General features: G+C 35.1%; 1 protein-coding gene and 1 pseudogene across 7 annotated transcripts in view; one reads left to right on the top strand and one right to left on the bottom strand.

Annotated features, from left to right (window-relative positions):
- Window positions 1-18964, bottom strand: part of CDK12 (cyclin dependent kinase 12) — a 65688-nt gene that overhangs the window by 31255 nt on the left and 15469 nt on the right. For all 7 annotated transcript variants that reach the window (XR_004951250.1, XR_004951252.1, XR_004951253.1 and 4 more), the window contains exons 6-13: window positions 16707-16896; window positions 11878-11934; window positions 11401-11502; window positions 6205-6282; window positions 5115-5231; window positions 4356-4487; window positions 2896-3107; window positions 1487-1939 (exon numbers count right to left, since the gene is read on the bottom strand). Coding sequence is in view for 2 of the 7 variants with exons in the window: in XM_016164674.2 (XP_016020160.1) it covers window positions 1487-1939; window positions 2896-3107; window positions 4356-4487; window positions 5115-5231; window positions 6205-6282; window positions 11401-11502; window positions 11878-11934; window positions 16707-16896 (1341 nt within the window). In the remaining 5 variants the exon portion in view is untranslated. The remainder of the gene's footprint in view (window positions 1-1486; window positions 1940-2895; window positions 3108-4355; window positions 4488-5114; window positions 5232-6204; window positions 6283-11400; window positions 11503-11877; window positions 11935-16706; window positions 16897-18964) is intronic.
- On the top strand, window positions 4597-4715 carry LOC118604567 (annotated as a pseudogene).

Genomic DNA, 18964 nt, shown 5'->3' with positions numbered 1-18964 from the left:
TAAAATGACTGAATGAGGCGGCTGGGGAGAAATAAGAACACGAGAGACATTGGATATACCAAATGGATAATCCAGGGTTAACTGTAATAATTAGGAGTGGCATTTTTACTCTCTGAAATGTAAATCCAGTAATTTCTGGCCATAGGCCAGGCCTTAATTTTAGTTCAATTTCACCATAATTTGTTGGCTCAATTATTGAATTTGAATCACTTCAGGTATTTTGATTATATAGGAAGTGTGTGTGTGTGTGTGTGTGTGTGTGTGTGTGTGTGTGTAGGGAGGGTATGAGAGATGAGACAAAGAAGCCTGCTTTCATTCTAGATTAGCCGCCTCTGTTATACCATGTCCTAGAGTCTGTTAAAAACAGCTGGAATCAGATAACAGAATAGCAAAGTGAATTAAGAAACACATTAAAAAGAAACACATTGAGAGTACACAAGTTCTAGTTCTGGCTCTGCCCATAATATGGTTCCAGCAGTGAGACCTCAGGCAGGTTAATTTAAACTCCCTGGATTGCAGTTTCCCTATCTGTAAAGTAAAAGGGTTAATTTTATTTATGTCATCTTCAAGTTAAAAAGCTTTACATATGAGAAACAGCTTACATATTTGACCTTATGCCAGTGGAAATAAAGCATATACTTTCTGCACCATCCCATATGAAATGTGAATGCAGAACCCTAAAGTTGAAAGTTAATGTAACTCGTCAACCCATACCTCTTCTCATCCCCCAATTCATGGGGTCTTCATGGACAGCAAAAATTTCCGAAGAGTTGAAAACACTTTTAGATAGGTAAATATTTGCAAACAGACTGTGAATCAGACTGTGCATGCTGTAGTCATGCGAGATGAAGGTATAACATATTTCCTTTTTTCATATATTTTTAAATATGATGCTCACTTCCTAATCTTAAATCCATTCAATTGTCTCTTTCAGGAACACAGATTTTAAATCATTTTTATATGCTATTAGTTTTTGGAAAGGAAATATATGGTGTTATCTACTTGGAAATATTCCCAAATTATTTTTTAGATTAACAATGACATTTTATTAGGGTTTTCTTGACTGTATTTTTCAGGCAAGACTCTGGTATCCAGGATCCACTACACTAGAGTACAAATGACTCTTTGTACAATCTGATGATGGTTTGTTTGGAAGGCAGATTTTCAAGTGCTAGTACTAGTTTGTCACCGTACACACAAGTCGCATCACTAGCTATGGTTGTGGTTTCCGTGGGTTAAAACATAGGGGCTTTACTTACCTACCTCCTAAGAAATGGAAAAACAATATATGAAAGTTGCTTTGAGAAGCTCTGAGACTTAAAGAAGCTGGGCAAGCAATACATCATTTGGTGGTATGTTCTCCTGTAGACTAGGTTACAGAAAAACTGAAACTGAGGACACTGATGTGAAAAATAAAATGTTAAAGAGATTTTTAAGAGGATCAACAGCACCTGAGCTCAATGAGATTCATGACCGGTCTGTTTACCTGCTGCCTCCTCCTGTGGCATTGTGGGAGTTCTTCGGGGCCCCTGTGGCCCACTGTTCTTGTCACTGTTGTTTTCCTCCAGGCTGCCTGCTGGCTCCTGGGTTTTCATCAGCTGACTCAAGAGAACTGCCAACATATTCTGCATGTCAGCTGGTGTGCTTGAAGCTTCAGGGGTCGTCTGTTCTGCTGAAGGCTGGACCACTGGAGCAGGGGGTGCCTCCTTCAAAGACTCCTCTGGGCCCACAGGCTCTGAGTCCTGCTGCTGGGAACTGGCTTCTGTTAGGGCACTGATCGATTGGTTCAGGGCCTCCAGCTGCTGCTGTATCTCAGGGTTAGAGTGGATATTAAGCAGCTGCACCATTTGAGGGATGCTCAGGTCGGTTTGGCTCTGCAGCAGGTTCAGTAACACTGCCAATTCACTTTGATTCAACTGCTGTGTGATGTCACCGAGGCCTGTGGTGGGAGAGTGAAGCCAATATAAGAGGGTTGAGGCAGGGCAAAGGCCTTTGCCTTCTCCAACTGGCAATAACAACTTATAATACTCAGTGAATGGTTTCATTTTGAATGTCTCATTTTTCATACCTCGAACAGTCATTAAAGTCTGTAATTCTTTATATTATCACTTAAAAAAATAGGTACTAATATCTGTATTATGAATAAAAGTAATTTCATTTTACCTTTATTTTTCAAGGTCAGTGATTTTCAACTCTTACTATACATCAGAATTACTAAGAGAGATTTTGAAATTCAGATTCCTCAGGCCTCATTTCTAGAGATCTGGCCATTGTTCAAGAGTGTTTATTTTTAAAGTTTCCTAGGTGTTTCCAATGTGTAGCAAGCACTGAAAACCACTGTTGTAGCTGGACAGAGAAGGGAAAATGAGTAAAGAATAACTGTAGTTCAGAAAACTGGTGGTACCACAGGAAGATAACTACTTTGTTATAATAGTTCATTATTATACAGTTTTGGATATATTTATACTGGATAACAGTCTATGGAACTAACTACATTCAGCAATTGTAATTTAACATGACTGGATTCTACGAAGGACTTACCAAAGCTAACATATACAGGGCTCCAAATTATGTGTGTTAGAGAACTATGGGTGAACTAACCTGAAATTAAATTTGGCTTACCTAATTCACTGATTTATCCCACACATCTAACTGAGGTATAGTGTTCCTTATTTCGGGAAAGGAAAAAATCTATTGTAGACTTTCTAGATGACATGCATAAAACTTGTTTTTTCTCTTTTTCCCTATAATGACAACACCAACTTCTTTATTAATTCTTTGGTGGCTAAAAACTAAGACCGAAAAAGAGAGACAGAGACACACCCTTGTGCTTGACCTTCAAAACCTGCCAAAATGTGCTTAATAAAAGCACAAAGAATTCATCCCAGCACTGACCTATTGCCTCCCCAGCCCCAGGCTCCACCTTTCCAGGAGCAGGCTGAGGTGGTGCTGGGCTGCTGTTCTTCACAGGCTCAGCACTTGTCCCTGAGGTAGTTTCTTTTCGAGAGGCTTTGGATGGAGGTGGCTCTTCTACCACAACACCACTTTGTCGCTGCCGTCGCCGTTTCTTACTCCATAATTCATGACAATCTTGCCAGTGGGGGAGGCTGAAAAAAGACAAAGCAAAGGGGAAATGTGTGTGGGAATGTGGTAGTGAGTGAACTGAGAAATAAGATTAAAATATGAAGGCATAGAGCAGTGAGGAATGACAAGGATAAGGAAAACATAAAATTAACCAGAGAAATTAGTAAATAAATAATAGCAGTATAAAGGGAATCATGGCATACAACAGTCTGAGAAAATAAAAGTCCAAAAGCTGAGATTATTTCTACAGTAAGAGATGAGGATTTTGCTAAAACCAGAGACACACCTGCTATATAAATGACCGTATTCCAACCAAATAGTTAAAACTTGTAACCGTTCTTGCTTGGTATAACAAGAATAAAGGAGAATTTTATTGGTTGAGTCTTAGCTGGGAATAAATAGCACAGAGATGACTGGCTTGTTAATATCTACAAAAAGTCCAGGCAGAGTAGTGATTTAAGTCTTGGAACAACGTAAGTACATTATGATTAAATCACTTCTGTGTAAAATCAATTACGTTACTTGGTCTGGGAAGACCAAAAAACTGTTCTTTCTTCTTTCTGCCCATTAAATTTCTGTGACTAGGTATTTTCATTTGTGGGATTTATCAGAATGTTTTAATATATCTAATATATTTCCAGACTTCTCCATAATAATACAAATAGTTCCAGCAGGTCAAATCTTACTACAATAAAGATAACCATAGCCAAAAAATCTCTCTGTATCAAGAGTTTCCAAATTTCAGTAAAAAAAGCTTATATATTTCAAACTTTACTTGATGTATCAAAATTCTAGTGCAGTAAATTTCTTTGGAACAATCAAATTTGTAGTTATTACTGACTCATGGACTACTATCTTATCCATTTCTTTATGATACACAGTCTTTCTTACAGAAACACCCCAAAACTCTGAAATGATAGCTAAAATGCTGTCAGTGATAAGTTCAAACATAAAAGACTTTTTCTTTGTCAGAAAGTAAGATGTGAGTGTAAAACCTCCAAAGAGCCTACACAATACAGGAAATTCATAAGATTCTGATAAAAAAGAGACACTGAAAGGGCATATTTTCTACATTATCCTATTTAAATCTATTCCTTGTTTAAAAAAAACCTGATGCAATAAACCTCTTATCAACCATACTACTACTCAAGGATGACCTCTCCATTTGGGATTGGCTATTGCAGTTCTTTTTAAAAAGCTACTACTTTGAATTTCTTATCTCCTAGTCTTAGGGGGAAGTTTAGGGTCACTACATGGCCACCAGCACTTACTCTGGAGGATCCATTTTGCTGAGGTCAACATCTTTAAGGAAGTCACTCTGTAAGGTCTGCTCAGCTGTACAACGTTTGCTAGGATCTAGTGTCAGCATGTGGTCCAGTAAATCAAGAGCTGCTGAAGGAATGCTATGGAAAGGAAGAAAGAACAAGTTCACAATGACCACACAGTTCGTAAACCTGTAACCTTGCATCAAAGGTCTGTGAATTTCCAGCTCCACGTAAAACTGTAGAAAGGGTCTACGACCATGCCACCCTGAAAGTGTCTGATCTCATCTGATCTCAAAAGCTAAGCAGGGTCGGGCCTGGTTAGTACTTGGATAGGAGACCACCTAGGACTATCAGGTGCTGTAGGCGTTAAAAAAAAACAAAAAACACACACAAAAAAAACGTGTAAAGGGGGCTGGAAGCTGGTTAAATAATCACACAGATTTGCCTCTACACAGGATTTAAGTGCTACAATACAGGTAGAACACATGAAGCAAGCAGTACATTCTCTTTTTGTCTTGGGAATATCAAAAGCACTATAAAAAAATTTATATTGTTCAAAATAAAAATGGTTTTCTATCATCTAAAGCCTTCAAAAGAGAAAATTCCAAAAAGGCTATGACAAAACTCATATACTATTGGAAAATAAAATGTTTTCCTATGATGTATTGTCATAATAGGACGACACTAACTCCCTAGGCCAGGAAAAAGCCAAGTCCAAACACCAGCCAACCACAGAAAATACATGTACACTTTTTCCAAACTCACAAAGAGAATTCTTCTCGTAGACGCCTTCTATATTGCTTCTTCGGTTTCATGGTATTAAAGTAGGGCAGCTTGATAACATCAGGCCACACAGCTGGACAAGGGCTACCACAGAGTCGACTGAAAATAAAGCAAAAAGCAAGAAACAGTGAGTCAGCATCACGAATTCTGCAGATTCTAGAAGCAAAAATGATTACCTCCTGAGGTCTGGGGAACCAGACTATTAAATAAGAGTGCATACAGAAAGGTAAAACCTGACCCCACTCCTTTAGGGACAGAAGTAATACAACAGAAAGAACTAGTTATAAAATAATGAAAATACTGGCACAATAATCCAAAATGATCTATATATTTGGTTCTGTTAAATACATTTTTAATCCTCCACAGAGGTTTTCATTACTAATTTTGTTTCTTTCAGTGTTAATTTCAAAGGTCTGAGCTGGTCCTATAATGTCCCTATAGGAAAAAACTGGAAGAAGAGAGGCTAAGACTTAAACTTTGATGGAAAATGAGTTTACTATATAACAAATGAGTTTTATACCATCTTTTAAAAATTCTACATTAACCTGAAATACCCTTTCCCTTAATCTTTTTAGAAAAAGAAATCCAAATTCCACCCCAAAACCAGGCTTTCCTGATATCCTTTATTAAAGGTTCTATTTTATAACCATGTTTTTATGCTGTATCACTTACTCAACTCTGAGCTCTTTGAAGGCAGGGACCTATCTTATTTATCTCTGCATCCCAAAGTAAACAGAGAAGGGAATTTGTTACAAAGCAGGTTCAATAACTGTTTGCTAAATAAACTGGATCTTAATCTAACCTAAGAATGAAATAGCCATCCTGAAAAAGGCATGCTATTATATGAAAAACTAATAAAAATACATGAAGTAAGATTTCAAAAGTAAGTGGAACACAACTTCTTTACAAATACAGCCCATGACAAAATATACAGTAAACCTGATTGCGTGAAGAGAAGCTTACTTGGACACGAGGAGCATAAAATCATGTAGTAGAATGACTGGAAAGTGTTAAATTAGAGGATGAGATTACCAATCACATCTGGGCATTTAGAGTACATGAAGAGCTGTACCTGATCAGTTCTAGCTGAGCCAGTTCCAGATTGGCTTGAAAAATAGGCTTCTTTGTGAACAGTTCCCCAAGGATGCAGCTAGAAAGAGTAAAATTGAGAGGTCAGAAGAGAAATCTCTGGTGCCTATTTAAAGTGTGTCTCAATAAACTTCTATATCAGGCTGCACCAAATATATATCATGTTGTAAATTAGCCCAAAACTGCAGTGTCTGAGTTTCATAAAAGAAAATATTTCTTGCGGTTAAAATAATATAAAGGTTTAAAATTTGCCAGTATATCAAACTTTGCCTCCTCTAAAGCACAGTCTATATATAAGCAGAGAAAGCGAGTCAAAATTCCTTTTCTATCAAGTCCATTGTAAATTAAGGAATTAACTAAAGATTTAAAAACCCACACTTCAATTTTACAAAGATACTCAGCAGTTCCTATAGAGAATATTAGCATTTTTCATTTATCTGCTCTGTAGAATGTGTACTATATTATAGCCTTCCGGGCACTGTATTTTAAAGAAAAGTTTATTGTCATCAGTCAAGATCAATTTCAATAGGACTTTTAGATATATTATGCTTAAACATCTTTATCCTTTTGAAAAGGCCATTCAGAACTATACTGACATATTTACATAGTCTCCAAATTTCTCTCCACAAATTACTTATTAATTACAAAAGCATCAGCCATAGAAGAGATGAAATATTGCCATTTGTGATAACATGGATAAACCTTGAGATAATCAGGCTCAGTGAAATAAGCAATATAGAAGAAGTTGAAAACCACATGGTATCACTTATACGTGGGATATAAACCTAAAAGTAACAAACAAACAGGACAAACAGAAACTCAGGGACATAGACAACAGACTAGTAGTGGTTACCAGAGTGGAGGGTAGGGGAAGAGGTAAGATGGGGTAACAGCAGTCAAATATGTGGTGACAGAAATCTAACTATTGGCAGTGAACACACAATGCAATATATATATGCCTTACTGTTAAATTGTACACCTGAAACTTACTGGGTTTCGTTAGCCAATGTCACCATAATAAAAAAAAAATAAATAAAACAACAAAAAAGGAAAACTAGTAACTATTTAGTAAGAGAAAAAAGATGACACTTGTGACCAAAATTTACATCACCAATAAGGAGCAAATACGGTTCATGTAAATACAAAAGTGATACCTTGAAAAGAACACTTATGGAATATTTCAGCCAAAAATTCATAATCTGAACCTATTTATTAACTGGTCTATATTCTTCAAAAATGTAAATGTCATGAAAGACAAAGAAAGGTTAAGGAACTGTTCCAGATTAAAGAATGGCAACTAAATGTAATACATGATATTGGATTAGATCCTCTATCAGGTGAGGTATTGTCTCTAAGACATTATTATGTATATAAAATGAGAATATGGAATATAAGCTAAAGCATTCTATTGAATAAAGGCAGTATACCAATATTTAAGTTCCCAAATTTGATAATTATACTGATTACTTAAGAAAATGCCTTAGGAAATTACATGAAATATTAAAAAGAAAAGGACCATGATATATATAACTACTTTCAAATAGTTCTGGAAAAAAATGTGGTATATTTGTAAACATATATATTTTTCTATGTATATATCGTATGTTGTGTGATATATACACACAAACACCCATACATGAATATAAAAGCAAATGTGTCAAGATATTAAAAATCAGTGAATCCAACATGAATGAATCTCCAAATAATTATGCTGAATAAAAGATGTAGAAGAAAAAAAGAACATACACTATGATTCCATTATATAAAAGTCTAGAAATGGAAATTAATCAATAGCTATAGAAAGTGGAACAATGGCTGCCGGGGAATGGGGTGATATGCACAGGAGAAAGAAATTACAAAGGAGCACATGAAGACTTTTGGAGGTGTTATTATCTCGGTTGTGGTGATGGTCTGACTGGTATATACAATATGTACACTTTAAATATGTAGTTTATTATACACCTAAAAGGTTAAAAAAATAATGAGTGAATCTGGATAAAAGCTATACTGAAGTTCTTTGTACTATTCTAGTAACTTTTCTGACATTTGAATTTATTTCAAAATAAACTTAAAAACTACACAAATACTTTGTGATTTTTATATGTGTGAAATATTTTTTAAAAAGTGGAAAAAGGAAAAAAATGACAAAGAATTTTTTTTCTGGCCTGCGCTCTGAAATGAGATTTATTCACAAATACTCACAAAACCAATGTTTATAGTTTTACTTTAAAAGTACTTAGCTTGACTAAATTTGAGAAAGCAAAGTAAACCTAGCTCTTAAAGTTATTAGCACCTTTCTGTTAAAGATTGTTAACCTCAAATGACAAATTCTTACTTCTAACATTCTCTCAAACCTTACCCAGAGATAAAGTAAAAATAAAATTTCATTGTTTCCAATATTAACTGCCAAATCAAATTCCAAATGCAATGTTGTCACAAGTGGTAAAATAAGAGAAAAACAAACAAACAAACAAATCCAGCTTGGTTTTCAGACTCTAGGTATAATTTGTTGTACGGATCTTTCTAGTTTATCCCTTGACTTTCAAACTGAACCACTCCAGCAATTTTCTGAAAAGATTCTATAAAAATATCTTCAGAGAGACTACCAAGGATCACTAAAGTAGTAAGCTCACATCGAAAGTCAAATAAAATCTCAATTCAATGAGTCACTGGGCTTTAAAGGAAGTCTAATTTTAATTTCCAGTTGTGTTTTTGTGTTTTTCCTATTTTCAGTCTTTTGGTGGAGAAGACATAGTTATGCAATCAACACTTTGCTATTGCATTAAGGTGGTAGGTTACAGAGACTGAAATAATAGTACCAACAGAGCTATGAACTTTCCCTATGCATCTTAATGGGGCATTAACTTTAGAGTCTAGTTGCGACAATTTAAATACTAATACTGTTAAAGCAAATAGTTCAGAACACAAATGCACCCATTTCAGTCAGTAAAATTTAATTAAAGCTTCATTTGACTTGGGCAGGCTACCACAGAAATTATGCTCTTTCTCTCTCACTCTTTTAATTTTTGAAATAAAACCTCTGCAGTGTTTCTTTTAAAGAATGACATTAACAGGTCCTTCTCATTACCTTTATTGTCTTTCTCTCTCATACACTGTCCCTCTCACTCTGCCTCTGAGAAGAGACCACACTCTGTGGAGTGCTACCCATTTTCTAATAAACTTTCCTTTAGACTCTTTAAAAAAAAAAAAAAAAAGACATTAATAGAGAGAAAGAATGGGGAAAGTGATATGCTCTACTGGAAAATATACATCAGAATCCTAAAGTCTGAGGGTCAAGGACAGTGTATGTATGCATAAATCATATGCATAAGAAACAATTAACAAACATGGCCCATTTAAATTGTCTATGCCTCTAACAAACAAACTGTAAATATCATTTTCCATTAAAGAAACTAAGACTCCTTAGAGAAATGGCCTATACCAGGTCTGGGGCAGGAACTGAACAAGACAAACCTGGAACCAGAAAATAAGGAAAGTGATCAAAGACTACTATGGTTATATCAAAAGGACTCAAGAATTAACCTTAATAAACTCCAAGGGCCAAAAACTAGACAGTTTGAACAGAAATCAGGATGAAAACCACAGTGGATTAAAACATATCAAATATGTTTAATTCTATGAGTTCATAATAAAACTAAAATACAAACCCCCAAAACCCTCTTTTTGGTTATCATTGGGGGATGCTAGGAAACCACCTCATTACCTTGAGAACTGATAAATAAAATGAAATAATTAAACCTTTAACCCTATCTTTTCAATACTATTTGTACTTAGGGTTAGCCAAAAATATAAGTTATCTTTACTCCAGGAAGGAATGATATAATTAGAATATCACCATCACAAAACAACCACAAATAAATTAATAGATATGGATCATTAACCCATTTCCCGTTTAGGAAAAAAAACAAAAAATGCAGCTTGCTGCCAGCGTAAATTTAATTTTATATAAACACGCTCTCTGAGGCTGAAGAAAATCTGACTGGTTTTCAGTGTGAAAATAAAATATAAAAACTGTTCTTGGAGTTATTTCTGAACAGAAACTGTCTCTAATCCTAATGTGACAGAAATCGGATTCATCAAATGACTCTTCAGCTAACTGTTCAAGAACAATGTCAACATCACGCATAGGAATGCCACGTTTTCTAGGATTTGACATTTTCAGCAATTGAGAATTACTATATTTTGTAAATGGAAATACCACTACTGAAAACAGAATGCCATAAAGAGAATGATGTTATTTGTTTCCAAAGATTACCAATATACTAGAGCTATGTGAAAATAATAAAAGCGAGTTATTTCGTGGCAAACTTCGAGGTTAAGGTTAAGACTGTAATCCACGAGTTATGTTGGGGTAAACTCTACAGTCATAATGCTAACATTTCAAAAAGAGACAATTACATATTATGTAAAGTGGTGTGTGTGTGTATGTGTAAATCTCCCCTAATAGGGATAAATATTTCATCAGGCATTGTTTAGAATTGCTGTATAAGGTGATAATAAAAAGCAAACTAATTTGTAATAAATTATTTTATTGTTTTTAAATCCTTTATAGATAACATATCTAGTTATACTCTGGGCAAAGACTCCCACTAACTCCCACACCCAACTTTGATGTACCATTAGACTATATAATCTCTCAGATGTACTTGAAACCACATGTAAAGTGGTTTCAGGGTCAGTGGATGATTGGGAATCAAACCTGAATTCACCTACAATTTACAGGAAACAAAAGGGATAGAGAATCATGCTAAAACACCACCACCACAAGGATACAATCGGCAAAATCCAGACTTAAAAGATCTATAGGAAAAATGACACAGTTTCTTCTAAGGAAATTGTAAGGAGGGTGGGGCAACCCAAGATGGAGAGAGAATCTACAGTTAAAAGACTTGAAATAATCAATTGTAATCTATGGATTTTATTTGAATATATTTGGATCCCAATTCAAACTAGGTTAAAAAAAAAGAATTGATGAAATGTTTTTTTAAAAAGTGTCTCATATTAAAAAATGTTCAAAAGATTTATCTAAAATCTGTCTAAAAGTTTATCCCTATCCTTTTGAGCTTAAAGAAAAGCTGCAAAAGCCAATGCACCAAGAAAACAAGGTACAAGTTCAATATGTGAGTTTCAAACAAAAGAAAAGTTCAGGAAGCCTTACCCACAGCTCCAAACATCTATAGCTGGTGTGTAACGCTCCTCTCCCAGCAGAAGTTCTGGAGGTCGGTACCACAGAGTAATGACTTTGTTTGTATAAGGGCGACTGAAATGTAAAAAACCAACAAGACATAAATTTACAATGGGTTCTGATGCAAAACACTTGTATATTTAAATGCAAATAGAAATAGCTACCAATTGAAGATGAGATTATCAAAACAGCTCCATAGCAACCTAAGAGTTCAAAAGTAAACTAGACACAAGTAGGAAATGAATAAATAACTTCCATCCAATTTGGGTCGATTTATTTCAGTCCAAGGCTGATTCAACAATTTAGGTAGAATTTACTCACTACAATCTAGTAACACATTTAGAAAATTAGGGACTCTGACAGTTATTGCAACTTGCAAGATACTACAATACCCTAGAATAAAGAGGATTCTTTCCTATTTCCCACACGTAACTTTGATGAATGCCTTACCTCTCTTCAGAGTTATAGAGCCGAGCAAGTCCAAAATCTGCTAGTTTGATTTGTCCACTGTAAAATAAAAAACAATTATTTTCATAAGTAATAGGAGTAACCTCTAAATTATACCTAAAAAGACAAGCATTAATTTAGAAGTTAAAAGAATTACAAAAATTACTTTTAATCTCTATTCTCTTAGTTCTACTCATAATCGTCACTCTCCCAGATTGTGCCTCCTTTGACTACTCCAGTTTATAAAGCTTATGGTTCGTTTGTTTGTTTTGAACAACTACTGTATTTTTGGATTTAACTCAACTAAATATTTTACTTCTTGGCAAATAACAGTGGCTAGAACCTGCAAGAATAAATATTTATTGCTTGGGGGGAAAAAGGGCTGTTACGGATTAAGAGAAATTTAAGAGGCCTAACAATAAATTCAATTCATAATCCTTGACTGATTCTGGTTTGAACAAACTAGGTACATGAAAGACATTTTTCACATAATAGTAAAATGCTAATTGTATATGTATTAATTATTAATTAGTGTCTCAATTTTTATTAGAAAAACTTGACATTTTCCTAATAAAAAGTAAACAACTCTGTGGCTTTAACCGATTTCTTTCAAACAAGGAACACAGCCTTGATCCGAGCAAACAATTTTTATGATAAATGAGGCTCCTTCTACCAACCTACTGCCACCACTTACTATACCATGATATACAACGATAGCCTTAGAGCAGTGGTCCCTACCCCTTTTGGCACCAGGAACCAGTACTCCTATGAGAATCTAATGCCTGATGACCTGAGGTGGAACTAAGGCCATCTGCTAGTGCCGGCAAGTGGCTGGCTGCAAATACAGATGAAGCTATGCTCTCTCACTCACCTCCTTCTGTTCACCTCTTGCTGTGCAGCCTGGTTCCTAACAGGCCTCAGGCTACAGACCAGTACTGGTCGGTGGCCTGGGGGTTGAAGACCTCTGCCTTAGAGGGGTTCTCAAACTTTAATATGAAATAAAAATCACCTGGAAAGCTTGTTAAATGTTTCCTGGGCCCCATTCCCAGAGATGGTTATTCAGTAGGTTATAGCCCACAAATTCGAATTTCTAACACGCCCAAAGGTGATGACAATGCTGCTGGTCTGAGAATCACACTTTGAGAACCACTCCCTTAAAGGGATCACACCTACGTTTCACTTTGCTAAGTGCTGTCTTTGACAATAATGTCAAGTATTATTTTAATAAACTACGACACAAAATGTTGGGAAACTATTTAAAAACCATTTATTAACTATTCTGGATTAACCATATTTATCTAAATTGTTATGTAGCCTATTTATTTACTTTTCAGCTTGTGTTACCTCTTGGGATATGCAAAGCCATGTGCATGATAACTCAAATCAGGCAGAAAAATGAGATAGAATAAAGGAGACTATGCTAGGAGGTGCTCCTCAAATTATTAGCAGTAAGAATAGTAAATCAAGATAACTACAGGCATACCTCATTTTATTGCACTTTGCTTTATTACACTTTCATCAGCATGGGGTAAGAACCCCCACCAGCAAAAAAAAATGAGAACTCACCAAAGGCTTAGATGATGGTTAGCATTTTTTAGCAATAAAGTATTTTTTAATTAAGGTATGTACTTTTTTTTTTAGACATAATGCTACCGCACTGAATAGACTACAGTACAGTGTAAACATAACTTTTATATGCACTGGGAAACCAAAAAATTGGTGTGACTCATTTTATTGTAATATCTGCTTTATTTTTGGTGATCTGGAACCAAATTCACAACAAAACTTTACATTAAATCAACTCTTATCATTTCCAGTAAAGATTATAAGCATCTTACTTGCCCCAAACATCATTACATTTTAAAGTTCAATTTATAAGCAAATTCTGAGAGAAGCAAAAAGGAAAGAAATAGTTGATTTGAGTCTTATATTGAGACAAAAAGGGTTCCTCAAATTTCTTGGCATCCTTACTCTGAGAGGGGATCCAAGATTCAAGGTGTACGGTAGGACTGAAAGTTAAAATGGCAATACATAAATAGTTAGGGAAAATTAGGCTAGACCTAAACATCACCAGCAGCTATCATATTTCCTAATCCATACCCTCCCCTTCTCACTCTCAGTAAATGACCTTCATTGAAAACAGAAGTCATCAGGTGAGAACTTAACATTTCCTATAAACTTTTTACACCTATAACCTTATTTCCTTCAACTGCAAAATAAGTGGGTCAATCTCTTGTTCAAGGATAATCAACACCTACACTTGTGGCTACTATCATCTGTGGCTTTGATCCCATCTCTAGAACCTTGCTACTTTAAATTATCTGGTTCTTCCCTGAATCTTCAACATCTCCCTCTCTATTGATTTTCTTTTCCTCTAGCATTTAAAAATGCTCAAACCGGGGTGGCTCCATAGTGTAGTGGTGAGCACATCTACTTTACATGCAGAAAGTCCTAGGTTTGCACCCTAGGTGGAGCCACAGACCATACCCCAGGTGTGTCGGGTTCCCTGGGTGCTCCAGGCCCCAGGGGCATGCTGCAAGTGCGTGGGAGGAGACGCTCTGCCTTCAGAGATCCAGTTCTTAAGGGGAGATGGCAACATCCGCAGGTCAGGGATGGGAGTGTGTGTGTGGGGGATTAAAGAACGGAAAAAAAATTTGCTCAAACCTCTGCATCCTTAAATAAAATATGAAAATCAAAAAATTAAAGACACATCATCACCTTCCTATTAATTGAGCTACCCACCCACTTACACTGTCACCACTGACTTTTAAATTTTCATATTCTCTTCTTAGGTGTTATAATCTGTCTGTGGTATCTGACATCTATGATCCCTCCTTCTTAAACTGGCCTATTTTGCATTCATGATCTTTCCTTATTTTCTTCCTCTTTCTCTGACCATTCCCATAGGTTCCATCTTCTAATACCTTTTCTATTATTGATAACTCCTGAATCTATACTGCTAGTTTGGAACGTCCATGTGACCAAATGCCTATTAGGTACCACTGCCCTAGGTATGCAACAGACATATCCAAAAAGATTTACTCTCCTCTCCACTCATCTTGCTCTTCTTTCTGTAATCCCCATATTGACCACTTTGGCACCCATCTCATGAGTTTCTCATCAGAAATCTGTGAGATATCTTAAAATATTTTCATTCATTCCCAACCAAAGTTTACTGATCTACCAAGTCCATCCTGTCTATCTCTACTAGTAATGCCTTGGCTAGTTCAAGAACTAATTATCATGGTGTTTTTAATCTTAATAGGTCTCTTTGCCTCCAGTGTATATCCCACTTAGTGACTTTTTCTGAAACTACACTAATTGTGTCTCCTCTATCTAAAATGACTTGGTCTCATTTATACTTGTATATCTAAGATATAATGAATATCATAGAGCCTAGCCCTACCTCCTTTTCTCATCAACTGCTTTCTCTTCCTTGTCCAGTTGAGTTCTACTTATCATTCTCTCCAGGCCATCTCACCTAGAAGTTGCTGTGTAGATAGAACTAAATGCGCATGAGCAGAGACTGGATGGATCAGACTAGACCATGAGACTCGTGCATCTTGCTTAGCTTCCTGAATATGGGATGGGAAGTCAGGGACACGGATAGGCCTGGCCCACCAGAAAGGACACAGATCAGGACTGCAATTATACCCTGGCCTGAGATATCCCCCAGGGAAGAACAAAAGGATCAAAAGAATATATATTAATACTATAGTCCAGGAAGCTGCAAGCTGACAGACATCATCAAATTCTTGAAGCATTATTACTATGGATGTAGGTTAACCAAGCCCAGCTTTAATGAGAATTGTGGGATCACAGAGATAGCAACAGAAAGAATAATCTCTTAACACCATGTTTTGTCTCATAAAGATTTTTAAATACAAATATATACGTTTTATGTATGTTTTAAATTTGCAATAATGCATTAACAGTTTAATTTAAAAACAAAGGATGAACTGAGCCAATATCCTTCAATGACTGCCATCTACAGATAAGATTTAAGCTCCTCAGTGACATATGCAAGATCCGGCTTCACCAGTGCACTTCTTGCCCTAGCAATACTGTTTACAGTTTTCCAGACATGTTATTTTCACATTTATGTGCTTTTGTCCATGCAGTTTCTTTTGCTTAGAAACTTAACCCTCTGTTGTCAGTCTTTCTGATAAATAAATTCTTTTTAATTCCTCAAGGCTGCATCTTCCCAGGTGCTCCCAAATTCAAGGAAAAATTGGGCTTAATATCACCAATGCAGTTTAGGCAAAGAGCCAGAGAAGAAGAAAGTAGATGATAAAATCTTCTGAAGAATTAACACTGCTCATCACCAAATTCATGCCTGTCTACACTATTAAAACCTGGGAGTAAATGCTGGGCAGAAAGGTCAATCAACAACTATAGCTATGTTTACCCTGAAATCTGATAACTGAGTGTCTCAAAAGTAGCTAAAAGAACAGGCATGTTTCTCCCCACTATACAAGGGAGAATTTCACTAAGATCTTAATATCTGTTTGAATTTGTCTAGGACCACAATATTATTTACTAACTATGGCAAAAATCTCTGAGTAAGATGTGAGTGACTTCCTAAAGTCTTTGCAATTAAAAAAACCTTTACAACCCTGCCTCTGTTAATTCCTTATCAACACAGAGTCTGGAGACTCTGCTAATCAGGATATTCCTATCCTAAGTTGTTCCTAAGGCACAAACATCAGATGTATGTAAATGCAAAAAACTGCATTATTGGTTCTACTTATATTCCCAATTAACTAGCAGAAACTAAGGGGGTCAGAAGAGAGGGAGAAAATGTTTATCTTCATTTGGTTTTGCTATGTTACCTGTTGTTCAGCAAAATGTTAGAACACTTAATATCCCGATGCAGGAAATTCTTTTTGTGACAATAATCCAATCCTTCCATTAGCTGTTTCATAAATGACTTGATATGGTCCTCAGAAAAGTGCACCAAACCAGATTCTAGCAGTCCCATTAAGTCATGGTCCATATACTCAAATACAAGGTAAAAGGCACCTATATAAGATGAAAGAAAAAATTAAAACAAGGGAAAGAAGATTATGAAATGACAATGCCTCAAATTTTAATATAACTTTGGAGTTGACCATAAGGCTCTCTGGAGCAACTGCTTAATTTTATAGATGAAGAAACTAAAATTCAGAGTAGCTGAATAACTTGCTCTTTCTAATAATAACAGAGCTACTATTTGAATTAATCTTCTGAATCTTAGTCCAGTGCTCTTCGGACTACTTAAGTCTTGAAGGGAACAACTCATGGATGAGATTGTATTACTACTCTTTTATGATCTAAGTCAGTTAACAAATTACAGACCTTGGCCCAAATCCAGTCTGCTTGTCCGTTGTAAATAAAGTTTTATTTGTAACACACAACCATGCCTGTTTGTTATATATTGTCTATGCCCACTTTTGTAGAAGTCTTTACCTTAGTAAATAAGATTCACATAATATGCCAGGGCAGCATGATATATTTAGTATATGTTATAAGTGCAATTCATAGTATTTTTAAGAATCAAAAGAAAGGTGAATCATCCAATTAAACTCCTTAAATTTGTAATTGATAGAAGGAGAAATATACCAAGAAAACTGTAAAAGGTTTGAAATCCACTCTATCATTCTACTTTCAACAGGGTGCATAATAGAGACAAATACTGTAACTTAATAGACCGAGTTAGACACTGATATATCTATCCTCAAACTCTGTCTTTTAGTGGCATAAAGGCAAAGATTCTTAATCTAGGGGGTTAGGCTTCAAAGACTCTTTGATCTCTCTGAAATAGTACTCAACATTTTAAACATGTACATAAGCAACATTTTAAAGGTATTTTTTTTGAAAAATGGATCCACGTTTAAAGAGGTCCATAACCTCCCAAAAGTTAAGAACCACTGCATTAAGGGAATGTTTTAGAGAGATTTAGCTACAACCTCATACAAACAAAAACACTGAAATTACAAAAGATAAGTAGACAAAGGACACAAAAGGAAAACTCACAAAAGGAAAATGCAAAAAAAAAAAAAAGTAAAACTGATAAACATGGGAAAAGACTCAGAAGTAATATAAGATGACAATTTATTAAAAAGATATACTCAGTGTTAGGAAGGATAAAGTGTACGGGCACTCACTGGTGGGACATAAATTATTATTTTCTTAAAAGCAATCTAACATTAAATATAAAAACCCTTTTGACCAAATAATTCTAAGAAATTATATTAAGAAATAAATCTAAATGCAAATATTTATGTACAAAGATGCTCAATGCTCTATTATATATTTTTTAACTGGTAACAAATTGCTCAACAAAAACTGAAGTAAATTTAGATTCATCCATTTTTATGGACGGTCGTTAAAACATGTTAATAATATGGGAAATTGCTTATGATAAATTATAAAACATTAAATATACTTTGATCCCAATTATATTAAAATAAGCATATATATGATATAAAGTACTAGAAAGAAATATGCCAACATGCTAATACTATAGTGGTTTTCTATGGATGGTGGTATACTGGAATGGAGTGAGAGAGAAGTTAACTGCCATTTTCTTTTTCTCATTTGTCTATATTTTCAATCTTTCCACAGTGGGCATGTATCATATCCATCTGTCCATTAATTATTTATTTTTTTAAAAAAGAATTTAAGCAGTACATGGTAAATTATTTAAACAGTACAGAATGACATGAAGTTTCCAGAAACAATCAATTAATATTTTCTTATTCACCCTTATAGAAACTAGCTATACTTGTATTGTTTTTATGATCAGAAAGGACACACCCAGAAATAAACCTAGTATTCTTCATTCAGATCTAATGTTCACAAATTTACCTAATTATTGTTCATTAGAATTTCCTTTTATTTGCCTTAAAACTACTTCTACCAAACTCAAGAGGTGCTAATCCCCTAGTGCTAATATCTTTGAGGCTCTGTAAATAAGTCTAGCTTAACTTTATCCACTACCTTCCTAATTTTATGTATTTCAACCATATTTTTGTAAAATTTATTTTTAATTATGGTTGACATAAAATATTATATTGGTTTTAGGTATACGATACAGTGATTCTATAAT

Source organism: Rousettus aegyptiacus, unplaced genomic scaffold, assembly GCF_014176215.1.
Source record: "Rousettus aegyptiacus isolate mRouAeg1 unplaced genomic scaffold, mRouAeg1.p scaffold_m13_p_6, whole genome shotgun sequence".
Taxonomy (NCBI): domain Eukaryota; kingdom Metazoa; phylum Chordata; class Mammalia; order Chiroptera; family Pteropodidae; genus Rousettus; species Rousettus aegyptiacus.
Note: the sequence above shows the minus strand (reverse complement) of the source record. Positions and strands in the feature narration are given on the sequence as shown.